We start from the raw sequence: 20,282 nt of genomic DNA, 5'->3' as shown, positions 1-20,282 counted from the left end.
AAAAATGTGGACATTTGTTTCCATATCTGTGAAAAAAACCTGATGTGCTTAGTAAGTCTTAGTCCTTGATTTTGAAAATTTCTAGGCACTTAGTAGTCTTCAAGTAAATTGTGTAGCACAATTGGAAGAGATAGGTATTATTAGAAGAGCTTCCTTTCCTGCGCATGCACACTCACTCACTTCCCCCTACGCTTTATTCAGCTTTGCTCTTGTTTTCTCCAGTACAAAGAAGTTTAATTAAAATTCTGCAAATTATAACTTGCTTATCCATCTTTTCCTATTTGTTTCCTTAGTGTCTGTTACTTGCCTTGCATGGTTTAGTGAAGACAAACCTTTTGCAATAGGCTATATGGATGGAAAGTTGCTGATAGGCACGAAAGAGCCACTCGAGAAAGGAGGAATTGTTTTAGTGGATGCACACAAGGTAAAGCTAGGCATTATCATCACCCTGCTTCCCCCAGACAAATTCTTGAGAATTGAAATAAACTTTAAGTTTATGTGCACAAGTCTGAGACAACTCTTTCAAAAGGCCAGCCCGTACTCTTAAGGGAAATCATTGCTCACTCTGAAATTGCATTGCATTCTAATTGCTGTTAGTAATTTATTACTTAATGACACAGATATAAAGTCATGTCGTCCTCTGTCATTAAGGTCACCAGTTAAAGTAGTGGTCCTTTGCATTATTTGTCATTTAATTTTTGATGACTTTTTAAATGATCTTTGTGAAGCAAAGTATAAGTGCAACTGCTAGCAGCCAGAGAGCAGGGAAAGAAGAGGGAATCATCTTAGGAGCAAAGATGCCATTTCTGTATTTGTGGGCCCTTGCAGTGTTTTCACAGGGGAGGCGGCAAATTCACCAATCTGGAGTCTGTCATATACCTTCGCCCTGGACCTAGAGAAGCATTTCCAATTGCTCTTTCTTCTTAGAAGTTAGCTTCCCCATCCATCTATTTAAACAGGGGGAGTTATTTTTTCAAATGGGTTTATTTAGTTAGCACTCATGCCATGTAAAGATGCTGTATTTCAAAAAGTAAAAACCAGAACACCGCAAAAGTTGTTGAACTTTTTTTAAGACAAACCCCAAAGTATATGAAAAATGTGATTTCTCGTGATTGCCAAAAATCCAGGACAAGGCTCCGCCTTCCGGAAATTCCCCCCAGACGTCACTTCCTTTCAAATCCTTGTAATGTCTGGGAAATCCCAGACGTTTGGCAGCCCTACTTCAGTGTATTTCCTTCTTGCTCCTCCAATTCTTCAGGACACCATTGTCAGCATGAAATGGGATCCAACTGGCAAGATGCTCATGACTTGTGCCAAGGAAGAGTCTGTCAAGCTCTGGGGATACATGGGGAGCTGCTGGCGACAGCTGTACTTGCTTCCTCACCAGGCTGTTGTGAACACCATAGCCTGGTGCAGCCTTCTAGGGAAAGGCCCCAAACCACAGCTCCTGCTGGCAACGTAAGTTGACCTTTTGCTTTTAATTCTTTGGTTCATCTTTGTACTGGCTGGTAATCCTTTTCAGTAGTTCAGGCTTATTTTATCCATAAACAAAAACAGGCCTCCTTTTTGATGGATTTCTAGGACATTTCCCCCTGCATTTCATAGAATCATAGAATCATAGAGTTGGAAGAGACCACAAGGGCCATCGAGTCCAACCCCCTGCCAAGCCGGAAACACCATCAGAGCACTCCTGACATATGGTTGTCAAGCCTCTGCTTAAAGACCTCCAAAGAAGGAGACTCCACCACACTCCTTGGCAGCAAATTCCACTGTCGAACAGCTCTTACTGTCAGGAAGTTCTTCCTAATGTTTAGGTGGAATCTTCTTTCTTGTAGTTTGGAACCATTGCTCCGTGTCCGCTTCTCTGGAGCAGCAGAAAACAACCTTTCTCCCTCCTCTATGTGACATCCTTTTATATATTTGAACATGGCTATCATATCACCCCTTAACCTCCTCTTCTCCAGGCTAAACATGCCCAGCTCCCTTAGCCGTTCCTCCTAAGGCATCGTTTCCAGGCCTTTGACCATTTTGGTTGCCCTCCTCTGGACACGTTCCAGTTTGTCAGTGTCCTTCTTGAACTGTGGTGCCCAGAACTGGACACAGTACTCCAGGTGAGGTCTGACCAGAGCAGAATACAGTGGCACTATTACTTCCCTTGATCTAGATGCTATACTCCTATTTACTCGTTTAAAAAATAGTTATTATTTAAGCCCAAATGGATGAACTCTGTATTGCCTCTGTTTTGTTTTTAAATTCCAAATAGAGTCCCTTCCAACTCTATGATTCTATATTAAGATTCCTTCATTGCAAGGGGTTGGACTAGATGACCCTTGGGGCCCCTTCACTCTATGGTTCTATGATTCTGTGATTCTAAATAGTTCTGCATTCTTTCTGTTAAATATAAAAGTACAAAATGGCCCCATAGTTTCAGAATTTTGGACACGGTGTTCACAGTTTTATCATCTTCTCCCCGTACCTGTGTCATGTTTCTGTAGTAGAACCCATCCTCTGGATGTACCTTCCCCCCACATCCTCAAAGCAGGCAACAGATGAAAGGAGAGACAGGCTTCATCTCGTTGTTCCCCTCTGCTGTGGACTCCTGTCTTCTGCCATCTGTTTAATATAGGGAAAATTCTGAGAAGGCAGTTTGCAAGATTTCCGGAGACTGAAAAGCAAAACCTTTAGTACAAACATGATTATATTGTTAACCAACTTGCCCTACTTTGTTGACTGATAAATTGTGGCCCTTCAATATTGCTTTTCTTAATTTTTATTTAGAGGATGCCAGAATGGTTTGCTTTGTGTTTGGACTGTTCCTCAAGATGAGCTGGTCTTACTGCAATCCAGTCTGTGTTGTTCAGAAGGATGGTGGGATGAGGAAGCCAATGGCAAGGTAAAGAGAACCCTCGGTAGCAAGAGGAATCTAGATCCTTCCCTTACTTGTTAGGAGGAGTGTGGTCCAGAAAGCAACAATATCTGATTTAGGGAGGCATCTGTCTTGGGGTGACAGAGGCAAAATAGACCTAGATTGTGCTGATGATTGGGAGTGAACAAACAATTCACACATTTGTCTGTAATATTTAAAAATACTTGCTGTTGTGTTTCCAAATATTTTTGGGTGGGTAGGGATGGAGCTGCAGAAGGTAAGTGCAGAGTAGTAAAATGTTTGATGTATTTTTTAATACAAAATATGCCCTAATGATGATATTTAATTTCTAGGATGCATACAGGAAAGTAGCTGAAACGAAGTGCATCTATCAGCTGAAAGGGCATATCACGCCTGTTCGGACAGTGGCCTTCAGTTCTGATGGACTAACCTTGGTATCAGGTGGACTTGGTGGGCTTGTGAACATTTGGTCTTTACGGGTAAGCAAACACTATTTAAGGAAATGTAAAGCTTGTTTTCATTCATTGTAATCATGTTGTTGCCCTTTTAGGCTTCCTGCATAGGCACACAAGTTTGCACTTACCCTAAAGATTAGGAAATATTTAAAAGTTATTTTACTGATGACCTGAATGTAGCCACGAGAGAACAATTAGCTGAGCTTAAGTAATCAGCTTTTGTGGGTTTATCCTGTCTTTCCTTTAGGATGGATCTGTTTTACAGAGTGTTGTGATAGGTTCTGGAGCCATTCAGACAACCGTATGGATCCCTGAGGTTGGAGTAGCTGCTTGTTCTAGTAGATCAAAGGTATTTTTCATCTTGTTTGAATGGAATTCTGAATGCCCATCTTCTCTCCTCTGTGGGCTTGGGCTAGCCCAAGTTTTTAATCCATGCCTTGACTGTGTGTGCTCAGTCCTGTGGGTGACCAAGTGTGCCATCCTAGTGACAGCTGTGAACTTGAATCAAGCAATGAACTAAACTTGTTTCTCAGCCAGTATCTCATAAAAGTTTGTACAGGAATTACTGGCAGTGTACAGTAATGGACAACTGACTTCAGACTTGCTACATGGAATAGTTAGTCTAAATTTGCATGTAATGAAGAATCTGGCTGTAGTGCTGATGCTCCTTCTCCTTTTCCAAAACACCTGCAGAGACTTGCTTTTGTCTTGCCTGACAAATAATGAGATTTGTAATTTCTTACTACTGGTGGAGCAAATACAATTGGAAATAGTAACATAGTAATTAATGTTTTCTTCTAGTAGAAGAGGGCTGTTTTCCATATTGTTAACATAGTCTATATTAACAGATTATCAACACATTTGAGCATCATTATATTGCAATATATAATAATCTCCTTAATGGCAAACACTAGAGGTGGAATCTGTGTTACTTAAATGCAACAAGAAGTCTTGTGGTACCTCAAAAACTTATCAAGTTGCATTTCTACGCTCATTTACTTGGGAATAAGCCCTATTGAACTCAATGGGACTTACTTCTGAATGGAGATGTATAGGATTGTGCTGCAAGGCTGCAATCCTAAACATACTTACTAGGGAGTGTAAGCTCCATTGAACACAGTGGGCCTTACTTCTGAGAAAACATGCTGAGGACTCTGCCGTTTCAAACTAAGAGTTCGTGCATCTGGCAAAATGGACTGTTGCCAATGAAACCTCTGCTACAGAATAAATGTTTTGTCTGTAAGGTAGATACCGCAAGACTCTTTGTTGTTTACCCTCAATGTATTTAAAATAACAGATACATTAAAGAAGGGAGAAAAGGGAGGGGAATGCTTGCAATTAGCAACATAAAATCAGTGATGAAATACAAATAATAAAGTAAACAAAACCAGATTTATATCAAGCTTCTATCTGTTTGTAAAAGCTAAGCAAGCTGTTTTTCTCCTTTCTTTCCTGAATTGGACATATTTGAATTTTGTTCAGGATGTGTTGGTGGTGAATTGCACATCAGAATGGATCTCTTCCAACCATATCCTTGCAACCTGTAGGACTGCTTTGAAACAACAGGGGATTCTTGGGTTAAACATGGCTCCTTGCATGAGGGCTTTCCTAGAGCGTCTGCCCATAATGCTTCAGGAACAGTATGCTTATGAAAAGGTAAGAGGAGGACTTGAATAAGGTGACATGTTAGTAATTCAAGAAAGCTGCAAAGTGCTGTTTAACTGTGCATAGTGCTTAACAAAACATTTTTAACACAAGATGTGAGCAGAAATGCTTATCTTACCTTGCATGAAATAATATGTCCCACACACTTCTGGTTCTCCAGTATTTGTTTAAGAAATGAAAAGAGAGCCTTGAAATTACTATTCTCTGGCATTGTTGGGATATGGGCAAAATATTTGACCAATTTTATGTTGCTTTTTGGCAGAATAGCTTCCTTTGTATAATGCTTGATTTCATAAGAGTTTCATTAAGCTGATGGAAGTTAGCTTGTGTGTACTGATGTAGGTTGATTGTATCAATCCGTAAGATGTCATCTTATGACCATTTGAATCCTTTTCCTAAGAAGATGTTTGGAAAGAATTGAGGGAACATGGAGAGTGAGGGAACTTCATTATTGGTGTGATATTAGTTGTGGCGTGTGTGTGTGTCCCCAAGAAGGCCTGATAATTCATTGAACTAAGCCTGTATTCATTGTTGGACTCAGAAATGAGAAATGAGAACACAAAGATGTACTTAAAACTGCTTAAATGACCCCAGCAACCTTCACACAGTCAACTTTCAAATGAATATGTTGGTGCATACAATGTAGTCCTAAATTAAAGTCACAGAGCAATATAGCTGGCAAAGTATTCTCTGGCAAAACATTGTTGTGCTAGAGAAGGCATAAGCAGGTTGCTGGCGACTTTGTTGCACAATGGATTGTATCATCTGTTGTGCTGTGAGTTTTTGCTAGTGGACAGTAGCTCCTAAAAGTCAGAGGTGGTGGTGGTGGCAGCAGCAGGAGAGAACCTAGGAAGTGAGTGCCAGTTGCGATTAGATTGACTAACCCACTCCATGACTTTGTAAATGTTGGCTTTCCTCTCTTATAGCCCCATGTAGTTTGTGGAGACCAGCTTGTTCATAGTCCATATATGCAATGCTTAGCTTCGCTGGCTGTGGGGCTTCATCTGGATCAGCTCCTGTGCAGCCCACCAGTCCCACCTCATCACCAGACCTGCCTCCCCGATCCTCTGACCTGGAACCCAACGGAGTGGGCCTGGTTGGAGTGCTTCTCGACGACAATTAAAGCTGCCGAGGCTCTGGCCAAAGGAGCCACTTTTCCAGAGTCTTTTACGGTCCCAGATCTGGAGCCTGTACCAGAGGATGAACTAGTCCTTCTTATGGTAAGATATGCAGGTTGGTGGTGTGACAAAACTTACAAATATCAGTGGAGCACTTGCCAGGGTTGGGCAAAGAGAGTTAGTACTGTTTCAGTGGCACCAAAACAGCAGCACACCTGCCTCCCCACTTACCCTTAGAATAAATTTTCAGGGCAATATCACCCAAAACAACCCCAGCTTTGTGCCTAATAATAATAATCATCATCATAATAAATATTTTAATTATCCAAGTGCCTGACATATTGAGATGCTTTTAAGAGCCCTTTATGACAGGTCAGTATTATCATTTCTCTGTTGACGATAAGGATGCTTGAGGAATTTGATTATTGGGAATTTATATATGAACTGTCAGGATATGAAGGAAGGATGGGATCCTGCTGCTAATATTATTCACTCACTCACTCACTCACTCATTCTTCCTTTTCAGACACTCCTCTCTCTCTCCATTCCAGAAAATAAGTTATATAGCAGTGCTTCTCAAACAATTGAAGTGGAATCCACCTGTAAACTTGCATAAACATTTGGGATCTACTTGTAAGCTAATCCCACATTTACAAACCCAAAATTTGCTGGTTGATTGGCTTGCACCAAAGCCAAGTCTAGCAGCTCTTTCAATGGCTACCTCAGCTAGCCCACCCATGCTCAGTGTAAAATGGTGTGTGTGTGTGTGAGAGAGAGAGAGAGAGAGAAAGAGAAAGAGAAAGAGAAAAGAGAGAGAGAGAGAGTAGCATCCTTGACTGGAAGTTCAAAAGTATTTGTGCATGCCCTGATGCTTCCAGTTCTTGCGGAGAAAGAAGCTCATCACTGCGCAGCCCACCCAGGAATACGTTGGGGCCTACCACAGTTTGAGAAGCACCATTTGGTAGGCTTTTGAAACATAAAGAAATTACTCTTCTGACAGAGGGAGAAGAACTGTCCTGGAAGGATGGAGAACAGCTTACGCATTTAGCCTCAGTATAATTAATTTCATGTTTTGTAGAATAACTGCAAATGGATCAATGGGATGGATGAGCAGATTATGTCCTGGGCAACATCACGGCCTGAGGTTAGTATAGTGAATGGTGTGTTTAAAGCAGCCCAATGCGGTGATCCCTTTCTCTGATAGGCATCCATTTGAGAGTTTATGTCCTGTACTTTTTGAGGTGGGAACATGTGACCAGGTCATCTGAATGCAGTCTCCTTCTCTTGGCATCTCCTTTAGTTCAGTCGCTGCCTTCGCCCAAAGCAAGTGTTACTCCTCTCCTCTCTTCATTTGTGCTCAGGTTGCTTTCCGCCTTTTTCCCCTTTAGCTTCCATGTCCACCTCCCTCCCCCTGTTGTATTTCTGTCTCTCTCAAAAATAAATAGTTTGTTCTTTTTCTCCTCCCCAGCATAAAGGAAATGGCTCTGACTGGCAGCCAGTCCAGTAAGCTTGTATGCCAAAAAAACACAGTACATCAATGCAGTGGCGTAGCGTGGGTTGTCAGCACCCGGGGCAAGGCAAGTAATTTGCGCCCCCTAACCCGTGGATTTTAGCAGGGGGCAGAGAGCTGCGAGTGTGAGTGTGAGTGCACGCCCCCCCCAGATGTTGCGCCAGGTGCGCCCGGCCCCCCCTGCACCTCCCATGCTACGCCACTGCATCAATGTCATTAATCAGAGAAGAAACAATCGAGGAGGACTGGAAAAAATTTAAGGACTATCTGGAAAAACATTATAAGTTGTATGAATGTTAAAAAACGCACCTTTTAGGAAATTCTAGCTTCAGTAATGTTAAACTAAAGAAATGGAAATTAAGGTACAAGAAGTCAGAGATAGAATAATGAAACAACTTTATTGTGTTAAAATGAAAACGTACATGATTTGGGTTATAATACATTTGAAATTGGGTAACATGATAAAATGAAAGATACAATAAGTATTGAAACAAGTTAACAAATTGCTGATGTTATGTATCACAGAGAATGCAGGGTTGGGAGGACGCGGGGAAGTCCAGTAGATTTGGAAAAAAGAACAAGAAAATTTGTAACTTTCTTTCTCTACTTTTATAATATGCTCTTTATTCTTTTTTCTGTATTTCATAAAACTAATAAAAAATATTATAAAAAAAAAAACATCAATGTCATTAATCAAAAGGCTTCCAAACAGCCTTCGGGTGCCGGAGCAGCTTTCCCTGAGTGTCCGCTACATGTCAAATCAAGCAGCTCCAGTTCAGTGTTTCTTATCAGAAGATTGGCCACAGACTTAACTGAAGGAAGAACCAAGACAAGGAAACCATTCAAATCACCTAGTCACATGTCCCTACCTTGGGTGAATCACATCCACATGTCAACCAAGAAAGGTCATTCACAATAAGTAACCAGTAATCCATTCTGAAAATCTCTCTTATGTTGATCCTCAGGACTGGCACCTTGGTGGAAAATGTGACGTGTACCTGTGGGGAGCCGGCAGGCATGGGCAGCTAGCTGAGGCTGGACGAAATGTCATGGTGCCTGTGTCAGCACCATCATTCTCACAAGCTCAACAGGTAAACCAGAAGCCTTTCCTTACCACTTTTTGAGGGAGAGTGGGAGGAGGCGTTATGTCTGCCTCTGCAGCAGTTGCCTCGCTTTCCATAAATGGCTGGAGTGGCTGTTGGAGCATATTTGACACAACAGCAGGAAAGTTCTGCAAAGCAAAATAACCACAAAGCATACAAGCCACCTTTTTCATAAACAAGGAAGCTCTAGAGACTAGGCTGTGCTGATGCCTAAGTCTGTAAGAGCCAATAAAAAGTTACTTGGGTGCACAATTCAGGTTTCTGAGAGTAGGCTTTAGTGCTGCCCTGCTCCCTCACATGTTTACGTGTGGTTATTATATCCTGCAACAGCAGCGGGGGGGGGGGGGTTGGACTAGATGTGCTCTGAGGTCCTTTCCAAATATGATTTTAACCCTGCTTATGGTCAATGTGTGAATTAGGAACAGATCAGCTTACTGTCTTTGTGCTTGTGCCTGTTTAGTGGTGGATGGGATCTTTTTTGTTTTGTTTTTTTTAATTATGTATTTTCCATTTTCCTTAATTGCATTAGGTCATTTGTGGCCAGAACTGTACGTTTGTGATCCAAGCTAATGGAACAGTCTTGGCTTGTGGAGAAGGAAGTTATGGTCGGCTGGGACAAGGGAACTCAGATGATCTTCACGTCCTTACTGTTATTTCAGCATTGCAAGGTGAGTAGGAAAAAATATATCCACTGAATGTGGGACATAACCCATTATTCACTAATTTGATGAGACTGAGATGGTTTCACTTTTCGTTGGGACACCAGCATTTCATTTTGGGGGCTTAATAGGCAGCAATATGTCCTGGCATGATTTATAGGTTTATTTTAACAAAAATCATTGAGCACTTTTTGTCAGTTTCACAAATTTGACAAATCAGTTTTGTTTTGCTGCTTGGTGGGATACCTTACAAAGCCTAATTGCTGATATTTCTAAAATCTCTTTCCAAAGCAACAGATCAAGTAAAACTATGTATAATGCTGAAATAATAATAATCACTTTCTTAGGTGCTCAAAGCATTTTTCATGCACTTTTATAACAACATTAGGTGGTAGTCCCCTAATGTTACACAATAGGGAAAATGGGCTTGGGGGGGAATGCGAATAGGCTCAAAGGCCTAGCTGGGGCTGATAGGAATTGCGGTCATTTCATTTGGCTGATAGGAGTTGCGGTGCAAAACATCAGAAGGGCACCAGGTTGCTGGATGCTGCTGTGCCTTATTTGGTCATTTGGCTCAACAAGCTGCGTATGCTTTGGGATAATTCGGACACTTTTTTCCTCCTTGTGCTGTAGGTTTTGTTGTGACCCAGCTGGTGACATCTTGCGGATCTGATGGGCATTCCATGGCTTTGACAGAGAGTGGTGAAGTCTTCAGCTGGGGAGATGGAGATTATGGCAAGCTGGGCCATGGAAACAGTGACCGGCAGCGCCGACCCAGACAAATAGAGGCTTTGCAAGGAGAAGAAGTGGTGCAGGTTTGAGGCAACAGTTATTTCTCCCTAGTTTTAAAGTAGATTAGATGTCGCATCGACTTAGTTGCTCTTTTAGGCATTAATGGAGTCTTTAATCTGAATTCAGGACCATTGGGTAATGAGTCAAGTTTTCCTTTTACCTGGTTGGGATAGAACTAGGTGTGTTATCCCTGCCACAGACTGACAACTGAAAGCTGCACTCCACTTCTCAATCTTCTCTCAGCAATTCTTTCCTTCTGTGTCCCCTTATTGTTTTCATGTTGGTGGCAGCCAGTAAGTGGGCTGGGACAGAGAAATGCACCATGTGATGCATATGTCAGAACATGGCAATCCTGCCTAAACATCAAGCATACATCAAGCCTGCTACATTGTAGTAAGGCAGAATATCTGCATGTAGAACCTGAGCCCACACTTGCTGAGAGTGGAAACCACGTTGTTCCAACATGTTCATAAGCCACTTTATGCAGGTCCCATGCCGATGAGCTACTGCCTCTCACCCCCAAAAAAACTATAACAGATGGGCCAAAAGTTAAAATGCAGTCCTGGAATTGAGAAATGTATCCATAAGATACATTCTCCAAAGGTTTGAGTCAGTAAGTAGAGAAGACGTTTTCTAAATCTGAGAAAAGGCTTTACAGCTAAAGACAATGAGTGCCTTGGGTGAAGGCTACAGATCCATCACCTTCCTTTTCTTGAAGCCCTGAGGCCATGTGTTCTGTTGGAAATAACATAGTCGTATACTGTTGCAGACCCTGTTTCTAAATATTTCTGGATATATTCATAAATAAAAAGGACATTCACCATAAGATCTTCTGATTCACTCTCCCCTCCCCTGTCCCCTAGATGTCCTGTGGCTTCAAGCATTCAGCTGTGGTGACTGCAGATGGCAAACTGTTTACCTTTGGAAATGGGGATTATGGCCGACTTGGATTAGGAAACACATCCAACAAGAAGCTTCCTGAAAGAGTGACAGCACTAGAAGGCTATCAGATAGGAGAGGTCAGGCTTGATTTGCATTCATGTGTATAACTGCACTCTCAGATTGGGTCACAGTCCCACAGGCACTTCTACTTTACAGGCTGGAATTTGAAGGAGGAAATTCCTTCCCAACCATGTTCCCATATTTTAATGTTAGGTAGTTCAAAGCACGTGTACAGGCAGCAACAATCCACTACTAGCCTGCCCCCCAAAAAACTCTACACGTGTAGTAGCTCACATTTCTACCTCCACCTTTGTGTACAAGGTGCTTTGAAATCAGAATATGGCCACCAGCACTCCCTGAAGGAATGTTGGTGTGTCTTGGTTGAGATACTTAGCTGCTCTGAGGATTCCAATATCTGTAGGGTCAGCAGCATCAGCATTTGCTTAGCCTTTTTAAAATGCTGCTGTTTACACAGTGACTAGGTTGCAGAGCAACTGCCCTGGAGCTTTTGAGGCAGCCCTCTCTACCACCCTTGGGGTAGGCCTTATGTGCCTGATGTCTTGTGGCATAGTTAGGCCATTGATGTTGAACAGAGGCCCTCCCACGTCCTCACTTTGGTGCCTGCTGCAGCTCATTCTCCCCTGTGGCCCTGGTTGTGGTGTCATTGCTACTCCTGCTGAAAGCAGGCTGGGGAAGAACCTGCTACAGTGATATTCCTAAAACCTCTTCCCAAAGCAGCTGTTAGTTGAGACTTTTTGTTTTCGGTAGAAACCTAATTACAAGTTTAACTCTTCAATACTAGGTTGCCTGTGGGCTAAACCACACCATAGTAGTGTCCACAGATGGCTCAATGGTTTGGGCTTTCGGTGATGGTGACTACGGGAAGCTGGGCTTGGGAAACTCAACTGCAAAATCCTCACCACAGGTTAGCATCCTCTGTGTAATTTCTCCCATAATATCTCTAAAAGCATGTTCTGAATACACACCAATACTTTTCTTTCTCTATGTCTTTTTGTTATAGTAATAGAACTTGTTGATTTGCATTTACCTTCCTTGGGTCTCAAAGTGGGACGTTCAAATGAGTAACCCAGCTCATATCTGAGTGTCTGTATGTTGACCCAGAAGTCAGTCTGCTGAATGTAACAGGGCTTGCTTCCAAAGAAAACTCATTTAGTTGACAAAGTTAATTTAACAAACACAAGTACACAGTTAAAAGGCATTTAGGGTAGTGATAAATTAATCTGCACATAAGACAACAAAAACTAAAATACAGTATTGGTTAACAGTAGTTTATATCTGCAACATCCATTAATTCTTACCCCAGAACCATAAAATCAAGTTCAGTATCTGAGACCTCGGCCTGCCATTGCAGAGTCATGCAAAGCATGTGTATTCATCCCAGATTAAACATGCAAACAAAAACAAATACTGGAGCTATATTGTTATCAAATTTATTACCCACCCTGCTCTGGCAGGTTCCAGGGTGAGTTGCAACAATTTAGAATTCAGTATTTAAAACAATTAAAATATACTATTCACAGGAACAGGGTGAATGGATTCTGAAAACACATATCTAAGGTATCAAAGGTCCACATAAAAGCATCTATTCGAAGCTGTACAGTGAAGATGCTAGATCCACCTCTGAGGGAGTGGTACTTACAGGCTAGAGTCTTCTCCCCCTGCTCATTTCAGGGGAGTGCAACCTTGTCCAGAACAGGGTCTCCAGACCTTGGCACACATAGTACCTCTGTCTTTTAGCATTCAGCTTTTGTTTTAGTAGTTTTGAGATTAGGATAATGCAACATAATCGCTTTTGCATGCAAAGCAGTTCTGTTTCCATTGGGCAGAAGGATATACTTGTATGATGCTGGAACTTTAAAATGAATTGAGATTGAATTGCAGTGTGCCCTGAAAGGTGGTTTATAAATATTGTAATAAACTAAATTTCTGTTTGAGAACTACTGTCTGTTTGTCTGGTTTTTGTTTTGTTTTTTCACTGTGGATCTGTTATTAAAGTATGGCAGTAATTTACCTTTTAATCTTTTTTCATAGAAAGTAGATATTCTTTGTGGAATTGGAATAAAAAAGGTTGCCTGTGGGACCCAGTTTTCAGTTGCATTGACGAAAGACGGGCATGTCTATACATTTGGCCAAGGTAAGCTTAGTTGGCGCTTACTCAATAACTGCAAACTTTCCATGCACTTCAGAGCACCCATCCTCCCACAGCCCATGATTGATTGATTGATTGATTGATTGATTGATTGATTGTACTGCCCTTCATCCAAGGATCACAGGGCTTAGAAGTCACAGGGTGGTCTGCCTGGAAAGAGATGCTATGCCATTGTAAGAAAGTGATTGTCAAAACTTCTCAAATGGATTTTAGCCTCAAAATGAAACAATGTGTTGTGTGTTAAACTGGCTCGCTTAATGATCAAGCATTCAGAAAATTCTTCTGGACATCATCTGAGCACAAATTGGGGTGGGATTTGCAGTCTCTTTGGAGACACTTACCGCGTATGCACATTGGATCACAAAAGGCATTTGCTCTGCCAATGTCACACACTGCTTTTTCAAGATAGGAGCAAAGGACCTGCCCTGCAATCTAGCTCTCTCATGGGTGGCAGCAGCGTGCAGGTGATGGACAAGGTCAGAATCACCCCACACTGTTTCTATCACCTATTCCCTCCATCAGTAGATGCACAAACACACAAAGATCCATTCCTCTTCTCCCTACCCCACCCCCCCCCCACCATAAAAAGGCCATGTGCTCCTTCAGCTCACAGCAAACCATTTTGCTGCCTGGGGGAAATGGCAATATGACCTACCCCCACCCCACATACAGAATCCCACATACACACTGGCCCTCAGACATCAACAGTGGGAATGGGATATCCTCCTTCATTGTACCTGAGGGCAGCAGCCTGGCTGAGGGGGCTCAGAGAAGGTTAGCTGGGGTGATTATGGGGGCTGCTGCCTCCTTGACATCTATTGCTTGAGGCCGTGGTCTTACTCTGCCTAATGGCAGGGCCAGTCCTGATCAAACAGCATGGAGAAGACTGGGAAGCAAGGATGCATGTACCAGTTTGGAATCCAAACCTCAGAGTTCGGTGGCTAAAGCATCTTTCTGAGAGACACTGCTGCTGGGGATTCTGTGATCAGCTTTATTTGCTTTCAAGCTTGCTTGCTGTTCCTCTCTCTTCTCTCTTTCTCTGGTGGTGGACAGATGTGGGAGTTGCACTGAGACAGGAGAAACTTGGGGGAGGCAGGGCAAGGATAGTGGGGTTAAGGAGAGGCCGCAGACTGGGATTGAAAAACTTTCCAGGCTAAATCTGACCAGAGGCCCACAGTTCTCTCTTTCTGCTTTTGCCCTTTGAAGTCCCTCTTGTTTCCTGTGACACCTGACCAGATTTTGCACTGTTCCAGACCGGCTGATCGGCTTGCCAGAAGGGAGAGCCCGCAACCACAACCGTCCACAGCAAGTTCCAGCTCTGTCAGGAGTCTTCATTGAAGATGTCGCTGTTGGAGCAGAACACACTCTCGCTCTCTCTGCCTCTGGGGACGTCTATGCCTGGGGAAGCAACTCGGAAGGGCAGGTCTGTGGAAGGAGAAGAGTCTAATTTTGACCACCAAAAGTTTCCCTTTTCTGCCATTTGAATGAAAAGAGCAAAATACAGGCAACTCCCTATTTGCACAGGGGTTGTGTTCTGGGTCATTGTGTGCATTGGTGGAGCACGCCTAAGCCTGCTCCAGTGCCATTCCACCGCTGCCCCATTCCTCCCCCTTTTGAGGCCCAAAACGGCTCATGTACCAGCAGTCACACACCAATTGAACGCGCACAAAACAACCTATGTTCAGTTAAACCTTCTTTTATTTTAGATTACTTTATTCCCAAAACCTTCTGCCTGGGTCAGAGGAATGTGCCACAACGTAGGCACCGGCAGATATTCCTTGTCGACCTCCCCGCTGCTACTCCCGGCAGATAAGCAGGCGAGGTCTCGGCGATTCTTCCCAGATGTGAGAGGAACACACCGTTTCTTCTCTCTCCCCTTTGATATCCCCAGGGAGGGGAAAGAAGCAGACAGAAATCTGTTTACATCCTTTATTTCTGTCTCTTACATCAGTACAGAGAAACATGTCTGCACTCAACAGCAGTAAGAATAAACTCCACCCATGTACTTCCAGTACGGGTCATATGACACACACACTGAGCTAACATCCGGTGCTCAGTACAGAATGGACTGCCCCTTTGTTCCCATGGCAACAGTCACAAACATCCTGTTTGGCTTTCCAGCCGCAAGCAGCTGACTGAGCTGCTACAGCCTTTGCTTGCTGCTGCATTGGTGCTTTATGGTAACAGTGTTCTGGGTCATTGTGTGCATTGGTGGAGCACGCCTAAGCCTGCTCCAGTGCCATTCCACCGCTGCCCCATTCCTCCCCCTTTTGAGGCCCAAAATGGCTCATGTACCAGCAGTCACACACCAATTGAACACGCACAAAACAACCTATGTTCAGTTAAACTTTTTTCATTTTAGATTACTGTCCCTACTTTATTCCCAAAACCTTTCTGCATGGTGAGATTAAGGAATGGTCCCAGGTATATGAGCCTTTGCTTCCTCCACCTTTCACCAAACACACAATCTAATGCCTGAACCAGGAGACACATTTATTTGAATGTAGCATCTCCCTGTCCATCTGCTCCCAGTCCAGAACTCCAATTGTGTATTTGACAGCTCTTCTGCATGCATTAGAGGGTTACGTAAGTCCTCCTTCTCTCCAAATCTCTTCCTGGTTTCTAGCTTGGACTGGGCCATACCAACCACATCCGGGAGCCAACTCTGATTACCTTCTTGCAAGGGAAGAGCATCCGGCAGATTTCAGCAGGGCGATGCCACAGTGCCGCATGGACAGCTCCACCTGTTCCACCACGAGCTCCAGGTAAAGAAGGGTGCTGAGGCGGGGAGTGAACCTGACAGCCAAGGACTGTATTGGCCGTTTCCCTGCAGTGCCAATCCCAGGCTGGGGGGGCAAAGCAATATTTACATGAGTCCTGATTCTTCTGTCCTTGAGACTTTTGATGCTGACAGAGGAGCAGGATGAGATAGCACCAATTAGTGGTAATTTACACAACCAATATGATTTATGAGCAATAATATTGTGTCATATTTTGACAAAAAGGTGCTTTCATGCACTTTGTTGTCCTTTTCCCTTTGAAGATCCACCAGTGCCATTTTGTTGGCATTACAGGTCTGTCAGAAATGGTTGTATATGCACAAGGCCTTTGAGGCTGCAGGATCACACACTTCCCTTCTCTTAATTCCGATGGCAGGTGTCTCAGTGCCTTTGCAGCTTGGCTTGCCAGATGCCATCCCGCCTCAGTATGGGGCGCTGAAGGAAGTGAGCATCCACACCGTGAGGGCAAGACTGAGACTGCTGTACCATTTCTCAGACCTCATGTACTCCTCATGGAGGTTGCTGAATCTCAGTCCCAATAACCAGGTAAAGTTCCATAATTTATAACCTTGTCACAGGTGTATTCTTAAGCTTATAAAATCTCACTCCAATACAACCTTAGTTACACTGGTTCATAATCTCTTGTGTGTAGTAATCTTTTTAGCAGCTAGTCATCCCACTCACACCTCCCTAAAAGAACGAGCTAACCCATTGGGCAGCTTGCAAGCTCTGCTTGTGTGATTGGGGGCTGTGGAGGTGCACAGTTGTGTTGTCTCTTGCACAACCTCAGCTCACATCATGAAAGCTCATATAGGCAAACCTTCTGTGGATTGTACCCTTTGGTGTCAAAGCCAAGTCTTGAAGTGTCAATATCTTTAAATATTTTTGCTTAAATATATAAATGGAAAGTGAGGCTTGGAAATAAATTACACCTACGCAACGTTTCTAAGGAGGTCACCATAATTACAATGGAAGGTGGGGGAGAGAGAGGTCAAGTGCAATTCAGCCCCTCCACCCTCAGGATTCTTGTCCAGAGAGGCTGGTCTGCCCAGTCCAAGAAGCACTTTGCCTCATACTCCATAGAGGAAAACTGGCTGCCGGCTGAGTTAAGGGGCTAAGCTGGGGGGGGGGGAGCCCCCTTCCTGCAACTTGCTGTTTGGTTTGCCAGTATTGTGAAGGGGATGTTTGCTGTGTGTGGCTCCTACAGTGGTGTCTCTTTCAGGAGCAGCAGGGACTCCAGCCCAGTCCGCTGTTCTGAGGGAGGGAAGCAAGCACTGGGGCTGGAGAGCCTGTTGACCTCAAGCAGGCGGTCCTCCTTTTCTTACAGAACAGCACATCCCATTACAATGCTGGGACCTGGGGGATTGTTCAAGGACAACTGAGGCCGTTACTTGCACCAAGAGTTTACACCCTCCCTATGGTCCGCTCCATTGGAAAAACCATGGTTCAGGGGAAAAACTATGGGCCACAGATAACCGTCAAAAGGATCTCAACAAGGTCAGGCTGCATTTTTCTTTCTTTCTGGTGTTGTAGGAGGGACCCAGACAGCATGGAACACTATGCAAAACCATGGCTTGGTGCAACTGGGCAAACGTGTGTGTGCCCAGAGCAAAGACGGCAGCTACTGCTCTCCCCTCTGGTCCTGCTGCTACACAACCCCAAGCAAAGTCATGGTTTAGCTTAGCCTCATATCTGAATCAGTACTTGTAGTTTGTTTTGCTCCAAGCAAGTTTGGTTGAAGTTAACAGATTTTTTTCCCCCACAGAGGTCGGAAATGTAAGCCTATTTTTGTTCAAATTGCAAGGCAAGTTGTGAAGCTGAATGCATCGGACCTTCGCCTGCCCTCTCGTGCTTGGAAAGTGAAATTAGTGGGGGAAGGTGCTGATGATGCAGGCGGTGTCTTTGATGACACAATTACTGAAATGTGCCAGGTATTTGATTTTCAATATAGTTTTAAATGGTTTCAGTTTCTTCCTCAAAATCTTATCTCCTGCACATGTGTCCTTGGCCTGATGAAAATTCTGAATTAAATGCCACCCTGTTTTGGAATGGAAATGGGTTTGTTGGGTTGGAAGGTGATATTATAGTCCAGCATTTTTTACTCACGGCAGGATTCTGAAATGTGTGAAGTGAGGATATTTTGCAGGTTAACAAATCCGTAGTTTTATATAGCTATATAGATCTAATAAAAAGTGTGGCAGTCTATGATAAGAGGACCTTCCATGGGACTGAAAGCAGCAAGGCTGAGATAATGTTGGCCAGTCAGGTAGCAGAAATGTGTCTCCCATGTTCTTGCATGCCACTCTGTGGCATCCCCACGAGGGGGCAGGTATGGCTTGCTTCTCAGTGGGATCTGCCCTCCTCATAACCAGGGACACCTGCACTTATTCAAATAAGGTGTTTCTGGAAACTCCATAATCTCTGCAACTGGCTATTTGCATATGGAGGCTCCCTGCCCTGTTTGTTTACCAGAAATAGGTGACTGTTCAGCAGAGCTATGCACAGATTCCCAGATCTGCCCTGTTGCTCCCTGGAACAGGCTGATTAGCTCAGGACCACCTTGGGGGCCACCCACCCCAAATCTGTCCCTGAAAGGGGGCAGGCCAATGATTTTTAAAAAGATTTTAAACCCAATTTCAACATAGTTAAAATGAGGTTTTTAAAAGGTCAGGTGGGGTGCACCAGCACCATGTGGGATCCAATACTCCTACAGAATAATCAGTATTGTTAAAGGCAGCAAAGAGAAACACAGAGAGATCTTACTTGAGGAGACCACATGGCCCCACCCCAGAGAAGTTTGCTTCTACAGCTCTGGCTCACATCCATGAGAACTTCCTTGTTGGATTTTGCTCCTTGTAAATTCTGGCTTCTTGTGGGTGCAGCAAGCGTTTTCCCAGCCAGAAAAATACTTTGTATTGACCCTGTCTATTGTGGACCTTAAAAAGGTAAAGGGTAAAGGGACCCCTGACCATTAGGTCCAGTCGTGGCTGACTCTGGGGTTGCAGCGCTCATCTCGCTTTACTGGCCAAGGGAGCCGGCGTACAGCTTCCGGGTCATGTGGCCAGCATGACTAAACCGCTTCTGGTGAACCAGAGCAGCACACGGAAACGCTGTTTACCTTCCCACTGGAGCAGTACCTATTTATCTACTTGCACTTTGACATGCTTTCGAACTGCTAGGATGGCAGGAGCAGGGACTGAGCAGTTGCTATTGTTGTTGTTGTTGTTGTTGTTGTCATTTAGTCATGGCCAACTCTTCATGACCCCATGGACCAGAGCACGCCAGGCATTCCTGTCTAATAGCACTACCTGCTATTACTGCTCCATAGTTACAGCATGCCATGCATTAGCATGGAATTACAGTTTTATAATATTTTTTAATGAAAATGAAGCCTGTCCCATGATTCAGTTTGGAAGCACTGAGACTGAGTTTCTCTAAATCAAATCACCACTAATTTTGTGCGTGTGAGGTCTACAAAGGCCCTTTTTCTTGTAGCTAGTATGGAAACATGTACTTTTATATGCTTGGGCAGATTTGATAATGCTTTAAATGCTCTCTCTCTCTCTCCGTCCCTCTTTCTTAATTTATAAGGAACTCGAAACTGGTGTGGTAGACCTCCTAATTCCTTCCCCAAACGCAACAGCTGAAGTCGGCTACAACAGAGATCGGTAAGTGGCAAGGTGTTCTCTTCTTTAAAGGCTGCTAGTCTCTGAATTCAAGGCAGGCCCTGTTGAAATGAGTGAGGGAAGTCCCTGTGATCTTAGTAAAATCACCTAGGTATTAAGGGAAGTAAAATGTTGGATGTTGGCTCTGGACTGTAAAAGGTAGACAACTGGATGAAGGCCACCTAATTGCAATCAGGATTCTGAACTTAATTGCCTGAGTTGGATCTGCAGCTGCCCTCTAGTGATATATTTGCAACCCAGTGTCAGAGAACCCAGACTCTGAACTATACAGCAGCTTGTAGATCAAACCCGTGCCATGCAAAGCAGCTATGTATGCTGTTGGGATAAAAGTTCATTTAAACACTTTAAAAGGTGTTTGCATGAAAATTACTCCACCACTGAACCAGAAGAGACTGGGTTGTCTTAAACAAAACTATCCCTTATTCATAGAACATAATGCAGTAAAATGCCCCCACGTATTGAGGCAGTCACATGATAAGCTCAACATGGCAGAATCAAAGGACACTGATCTTGTG

At 43.6% G+C, this 20,282-nt stretch overlaps 1 protein-coding gene across 50 annotated transcripts in view; it reads left to right on the top strand.

The window, feature by feature from the left end:
* HERC1 (HECT and RLD domain containing E3 ubiquitin protein ligase family member 1) overlaps positions 1 to 20,282 on the top strand; it is a 112,328-nt gene that overhangs the window by 86,911 nt on the left and 5,135 nt on the right. For 31 of the 50 annotated variants that reach the window (XM_083712312.1, XM_083712281.1, XM_083712313.1 and 28 more), the window contains 20 exons: positions 294 to 424; positions 1,259 to 1,458; positions 2,779 to 2,893; positions 3,220 to 3,366; positions 3,590 to 3,691; positions 4,825 to 4,998; positions 5,934 to 6,227; positions 7,204 to 7,269; positions 8,601 to 8,726; positions 9,268 to 9,406; positions 10,031 to 10,212; positions 11,053 to 11,208; positions 11,934 to 12,056; positions 13,184 to 13,286; positions 14,555 to 14,724; positions 15,928 to 16,066; positions 16,458 to 16,627; positions 17,388 to 17,578; positions 17,847 to 18,012; positions 19,673 to 19,749. In XM_083712312.1, coding sequence (XP_083568438.1) covers positions 294 to 424; positions 1,259 to 1,458; positions 2,779 to 2,893; positions 3,220 to 3,366; positions 3,590 to 3,691; positions 4,825 to 4,998; positions 5,934 to 6,227; positions 7,204 to 7,269; positions 8,601 to 8,726; positions 9,268 to 9,406; positions 10,031 to 10,212; positions 11,053 to 11,208; positions 11,934 to 12,056; positions 13,184 to 13,286; positions 14,555 to 14,724; positions 15,928 to 16,066; positions 16,458 to 16,627; positions 17,388 to 17,578; positions 17,847 to 18,012; positions 19,673 to 19,749 — 2,971 coding nt within the window. The remainder of the gene's footprint in view (positions 1 to 293; positions 425 to 1,258; positions 1,459 to 2,778; positions 2,894 to 3,219; positions 3,367 to 3,589; positions 3,692 to 4,824; positions 4,999 to 5,933; positions 6,228 to 7,203; positions 7,270 to 8,600; positions 8,727 to 9,267; positions 9,407 to 10,030; positions 10,213 to 11,052; positions 11,209 to 11,933; positions 12,057 to 13,183; positions 13,287 to 14,554; positions 14,725 to 15,927; positions 16,067 to 16,457; positions 16,628 to 17,387; positions 17,579 to 17,846; positions 18,013 to 19,672; positions 19,750 to 20,282) is intronic. The other 19 variants (XM_083712311.1, XM_083712310.1, XM_083712306.1 and 16 more) reach the window with 1 other exon arrangement.

The sequence above is a fragment of the Podarcis gaigeae genome (assembly GCF_964106915.1).
Source record: "Podarcis gaigeae genome assembly, chromosome: 14".
NCBI lineage: Eukaryota > Metazoa > Chordata > Lepidosauria > Squamata > Lacertidae > Podarcis > Podarcis gaigeae.
This window is presented reverse-complemented; position numbering and strand designations above follow the sequence as displayed.